The following is a 6,575-nucleotide window of genomic DNA, read 5'->3' as shown; positions in this document are numbered from 1 at the left end:
AAAAAAAAAAAAAAAAAAAAAAAGAAGTGTACAACTTATGCACACAAACTTATAAAAGACGCAATAAAAGAAAAAACTCGAGACGTGAAGGAACAGCAATGCATGCGCCAGACCGAAATCTCTGAAAATTTACTTCACCGTCTTTCATCTCACACACTACAGGATTGGAGGGATAGTCAAGCATATATGCATGTGTTCCAGTGTCAAGTAACTAGACTAAAACTACTTTCCGATCTTTCATTGTGCTATGTTTGTGTTCTTTTAAAATTGAAGCATCTAATTTCAAAATGTCACAATTGAAAATTTTGGGAGTCATTACAAATCTCTTTGCACTTTCCCTGCGTCATTGGTAGTTTTTGTTTGTTGTGTAGATGATCTACATTCAGTTGCCCAAATTTCTTCAACTGATCTGATCTATATATTATTCAAATCCATTATTGAGATCACTTCTGAAAGTTTTAGTTTAGAGAATGGTTATTTTCTTTACTATCAAGGTCATTTGGTTTGACTTGGACATCAATATGCTGTTAATGTCAGGCAGTTTTTATCATACAACCTACATCTAGTTTCTATAAAGTAGCTAGTGAAGTTTTTATTTTCAGGATAGTATACCATTTTCTTGTGAAACGTTCTTATCAGTCTTTTCTGCCTTGAATTTTGCAGTATTCATGGCCAATGTGCAATTATCATGTTTGATGTCACTGCACGGTTGACATACAAGAATGTTCCAACATGGCACCGTGACCTTTGCAGGTTCGTCATTGAATTTTGCTTCTCCTATTCTTTTGCTTTTGCTCTATGGTCTTAAATTTTCATGTTTGTCTAATTTAGGGTTTGCGAGAACATTCCTATAGTTCTTTGTGGCAACAAGGTTGATGTGAAGAACAGGCAGGTGAAGGCAAAGCAAGTGACTTTCCACAGGAAGAAGAACCTGCAATACTATGAAATCTCTGCTAAGAGCAATTACAATTTTGAGAAGCCTTTCTTGTATTTGGCAAGAAAAATTGCCGGGTATCAATTTCAACCACCAGCGCCAACTAGCTTTTGTAGGTTGTTTTATGAGGCTAACTTACCTTATTTCTCGTTGCAGGGATCCCAATCTCCACTTTGTTGAATCTCCTGCTCTTGCTCCACCAGAGGTCCAGATTGATCTGGAAGCACAGAGGAAGTAAGCATTTTTATTAATATTTCTTGATACTTCTCAAATCTAATACTAGCCATTGTATGAAAGCCCGTTTTCTTTCTTATAATTTTGACAGGCATGAAGAAGATCTTGCTGTTGCCGCTGCTCAGCCTCTTCCTGATGACGATGATGATGCATTTGATTAAAGAGCTCATCCTTGCTTCTGAGTTGCCTCGCTGTCTGAACTTTGTTCTTCTCAGTTTGCTAGGGTTCTATGGTGTTTTTACATATGCCGGGTTCTAGGTTAAAAGGGAAAAAAATGCTGGAGAGGTTGAACGAGAGTTTGGGGAGTCAGTTTCTTTTATGTGCCTGCGTTTTAAGTATCACAATACATTTGTATGAAGTATTGTAGGGAGATCGTTGCATTCTCTCTACATAATTTGGACCCCGGTTTTGTATGGGGGGAGCATAGCAAGAGCTTATATGTGCTTATGTGCATTCAGCAGATACCTAAGGAAGCCTGATTCATTGTGTGATTCTGATTGGAGTTGGTATTCCTACACGGTACGGTTCTCCTTTAATATGCCTGATTTTTCTACGGTAAGAAACTGATTGCAAAAGGGATATTTAGACCTGAAGACGCTGCGTTGTTTCGCTAAATTTCATCTTCGAGCTTAGGTTCTCGCTTAAATAGCATAAAAATTTCTAGCTTCACCCGCTATCTCCTCTTGGCGATCTTGTCGTGATGATGAATAGTACGTGATTTGTGATCTGAGTTTGGCTGGTCCTCCAATCTAAATTGGGGATTTTTGTGATCTTTCCTTGCTGTTGCAAAAAGGCTCTGCCTTTCTTGGCAAATCTTATTCTTGATGATTTACGCCAAATTTTGGTTTTATTTTTGGGATAATTTTAGTGATCAACTAAATGATCTTTCAAGCTCCTCAAGATCCATCTCCAATTTCTTTCTGCCCTGTTTTACACAGCGACTCTGCCGTTCTAAGGTAATTTTTTTTTGGCTATATTGATATATTTGTTTATTATTCAAAGTTTATTTTAAAAAAACGTTGTTATCAGAATTGAGAGTCTCCTTCGTATCAGTATCATAATTAAGAATTCTCCTTTCAAATTTTAATATCATGGGCGTGCGCTTTCCTGATGATGTTTGTTCGATTAAAGTGCTTTCTCATAATCAATGCATTCATATACGCTGGTATAAGGAACCTTCATGCTTAGTTTCATCTGATAGAATTAAGGATCTTAGAAGAAAAGTTAGTAACAAATATATAACTTCATACGACAGTAACCTTGAATGTGATCGGTAATTTTATTCCAATACTAGAGTTGAACAAAAAAATAAGGGAAAAATGTTTCAAGGCCCCCAAAAAAAATCCGGTTGTGGCCCAGACTCATCAAATAATTCCCTTAGCATTTAGCCCCATAAAATAGTGAAAAATATGGCCCAGCCCTAAAAACCCATTCATATACATGTATTGGGTGTATTTTGACCAACATACCTAGAAAAATATGGCCCAGCCCTAAAAACCCATTCATATACATGTATTGGGTGTATTTTGACCAACATACCTAAATTACCCTCATCTCTCTCATAGGAAAGTATTGGGTGTATTTTGACCAACATACCTAAATTACCCTCATCTCTCTCATAGGAAAACCGGCTAAATGAGTTCCTCCTTTGGCGGTGACCGCTCCCATCGCATTTAAGGCGAAGCGACGGAGGAAAGTGGGGGAAAAAAGCGCGCGCTCCCTCTATTACTGTGCTGCTTCATGAGCCTTTATTATAAATCGGTTAGTTCTAGCTCTCACTCTCTCATTAATGAAATTAGGGTATGTTCTTTAACTGTCAACCACGCTTATGCGGCTGAAATCCCCTCAATTACTCCTCACCTCCTCATAACTGTCTTCTAACTGTCCTCATAACTCTCAACCACCCAATGGCAGCCGATGACTTGATTTGCATGGTGTCTTTAGGCGAGAATGTCATATTTATGAAGCTAATGTCGACAACAAGCTTTTATGAACTGATGAAATATGGTGTGGCTGAAAGATTGAAAGTACCTGAAGAATCTTTTTCCTTGATATATAAATCTGAGAGGCACCCCAACCTGAGTTTTTCGGTTGAGAACGAAGATGACCTGAAGTGCATGTTGGAGCACAATCGAAATATTGGTTGTACGGAGATTCATATGTAGGCTGCTGTTAATGTAGAGTGTTCCATGTCAGGGAAGAATCAAAAAGTTATTAGCGAAATGTAAGTAATTAATAAACTCTTTACAACATTGTGCTTAGTGTGATGTAAACACTGTTATCTTTTGGTCAACTTTCAATCACCCCTCTGGGCTTTAAATCCCCTGAATGTAACTGTATAACCGTCATCATAAATTTAAACAACCCCCCAACGGGTTCCAAAGAGTTGATGAGCATGGTGCCGTCAGGCGATAATGCTAATTCTGCATGATTTGAAGTGCACGTTGGAACGCAAGTAAATAACAAGAATTGTTCTGATTAAAATGCAAGATGTTGATGCCAAGTAGTGTCCTACTCCTGAGGAAAAAAACAGAAAGTTATTACTGATTTGTAAGTAATAGAATGAACTCTGTTTGAAACTGGTATATGTGGGATGTTGAAATTGTGATTTCAGGTTTCGATGCTACTTTGGGGAAAAATAGTTGTCATCGCTGATGGGTACATTTTAACCCTTCAGCTTACAGGTTAATTATCTAAGATATATGTTAACTATTATATGAACATGTTAACTCTCATTGGAACATGTTATACTTTTCTTGAACATGTTAACTTTCGTCTTTCTGTGTTAATCATGTCCATTGTCTGTTAAATTTCATTGCTCTATGTTAAGCTTTACTCAAAATGGTTAATTTTACACCCAGTTAGTTAACTTTTGGTGTGCTGTGTTAACCATGCATATTGTTAACTTTCATCATAGTGTTGTTAACTTAAGTTATAAGAAGATTATTTAACATAGTGTGCAGGATATCTCACTGTTTGATTAAATTGTGCAACATGGATGCCTCTTTGAATGCAGATTATAGTTGTCCTCCTCCAGGAAATGCATCCAATTCAGAGAGAATCCAAACTGATTTTCCGTCTAGTGAGATTGTAATGAGGGCTGATGATATTCTCAATTACACTTCAAGGATTCCTCAATGGTGGCACACGACATTAACTGAAAAGGGGTAACAATTTGAAACTGTAACTGAATTGAAACTAGCTTTGTAATACTATTCCATGGCCAAAAAATTTGAAAATGAATTTCTAAAGAATGAACCCAAACGTATCCGCGTTTGTTGTCGATATAAGGAGACGTATGGATGCCCTTGGATGCTCTTTGCAGCTCCTGTTAAAAATGATAAAAGAATGGAAATCAAAAGGTTTGTGAATGAACACAGTTGCGGACAACATTCTAACTTGTCAGGACAATCACGGGCATCTCGCAAGTTCATAGCAGCCCAATTGCGACCGGTATTAAAGGCACGATCTGAAATCCGCCCAATTGATGTGCAAAAGGACTTCCTCACTCGATTTGGATTGAGACTTGAATACAGTAAGATATGGTGGGGCAGAGAAAGAGCGCAGCAGGATATGTATGGTGATAGCTATGAGGCTTATGATCAATTAAGATTGTAAATATTACAGTTAATTTATAACTTGTGTACAAATGTTTATCGTAGCCGCTTTAATGTTAATATATTACCCTTATGTTCCAATGTATTATATTTATTTACATGTCCAGAAGCGGCATTGTTGTACAGGTATGAGCAAATGGTGAAGCAAACGAATCCAGGAAGCTACATTTGTATGAGCAAATGGTGAAGCAAACGAATCCAGGAAGCTACATTTGTATTGACCAGAATGAAGGAAGGTTCATAAAACTGTTTATATGTTATGCTGCTTGCATCCAGGGTTTCTTAAATGGGTGTAGACCCCTTTTATTTTTGGATAGGACCTTTTTGAAAGACAGATATAAAGGCATGCTTCTGAGCGCCATAGCCTATGACGGAGACCAAGGGATATTTCCACTTGCGTACTTCTGAGCGCCATAGCCTACGACGGAGACCAAGGGATATTTCCACTTGCGTATTGTATATGTGATCAAGAAAATATTGATAATTGGAGATGGTTCCTACAAGGCCTGTGGTCCATACTGTATGAAAGGTTGGACCCGTACAATCCCCCCCACCAATTGGTAATTATTTCTAATGCCGACAAGGGGATTCGAGAAGTCGTGAGAGAATATTTCCCTGAAGCAATTCACTCACGCTGCGTTCTGCATCTAGTTAAAAACTTTAGATCAAAGCTCAAGGATTTGGGAATGAAGGCAAAGGACACACAGGTTTTGGGGAATTTGCTCCAAACTGCTTGCTATAAATACACTATAGCGGAATGGAACGACTACATGAAGGAAATTTATGAGATGGCTCCAGTCGCATATGAGATTGCAATTAATTACTCACCAGAGCATTGGGCAAATGCCGTCTTCCCTGGCATTAGGTATGCATTCAATCATTATGACGTTTTGCGGTTGATGTTAACTATTATGCATATATGTGAAGTATCCTTTTTATAGGTTAACATTCGCTGATATATGTTAACTTTCACCAATATATGTTAACTATGATGTTTTTATGTTAGCCTTTAGCAGTATAGGTTAAGTTTTATGGTCACTTGTTAAGAAGATAACATATTATATGTCCATCATACTTCCTATATGTTGTCCTTTGCAGATATGGCCATGTAACCTCTAATGTCGCAGAATCCTTTAACAACTGGATACGTGAAGCCCGTTTGTTACGTATCCTGCAAATGGTGGAGCATATCCGAAAACAACTTATGACTTGCATGAACAACAGACGGATAATGGCGTGTAAGTGGACAAGCTATCTTTGTCCTAAAGCTGAGCAGATTGTTAGAGAAAATATGGAAAAAAGGGCGCACTTTAGAGATTAGGCAATCTAGAGAGGATATTTTCAAAGTGCAATCACATAGAACCACTCACGTTGATTTGGAGAATAGGACATGCACTTGCCGAGCTTGGGACGTAGCCCGTATTCCTTGTGTCCATGCTTATGCAGTCATTATTTATATGAAAAGAGATGTATATCAATATTGTGATTGGTTCATGTCCGTAGAAGCGTTTAAGAAGAGCTACGACGAAATATTATATCCCATACCAGACTATGAGAAGCAGAGTGTGCCCAAGGATGAAATCCAGATTTTGCCACCAATTACCACTAAGAGGAGGGGAAGAAATAGAACAAGACGCATAAACAACAAAACCATATACAAACGGCCCGTCAAATGTTGTAAGTTGTTCCTTATGCAATATAAAATGTGCACATAGGAAAGTTATAAGCTTAATAGAAGTTCTAACTTTCCCTTCATTCCCTCTTGAGATTGCGAGATGAAAACGTCAGAG

At 37.9% G+C, this 6,575-nt stretch overlaps 1 protein-coding gene and 1 pseudogene across 1 annotated transcript; both read left to right on the top strand.

The window, feature by feature from the left end:
• The window catches only part of LOC109828526, a 3,831-nt pseudogene extending 2,169 nt beyond the window's left edge, over nt 1–1,662 (top strand).
• On the top strand, nt 4,388–6,106 carry LOC109837660. Its single transcript, XM_020405984.1, has 5 exons — nt 4,388–4,782; nt 4,893–4,911; nt 5,062–5,183; nt 5,450–5,650; nt 5,884–6,106. Exons 1-5 carry the CDS (start codon nt 4,388–4,390, stop codon nt 6,104–6,106), a joined length of 960 nt encoding a protein of 319 aa, XP_020261573.1.

This window comes from Asparagus officinalis, chromosome 1, assembly GCF_001876935.1.
Source record: "Asparagus officinalis chromosome 1, Aspof.V1, whole genome shotgun sequence".
In the NCBI taxonomy this organism is placed as follows: Eukaryota; Viridiplantae; Streptophyta; class Magnoliopsida; order Asparagales; family Asparagaceae; genus Asparagus; species Asparagus officinalis.
This window is presented reverse-complemented; position numbering and strand designations above follow the sequence as displayed.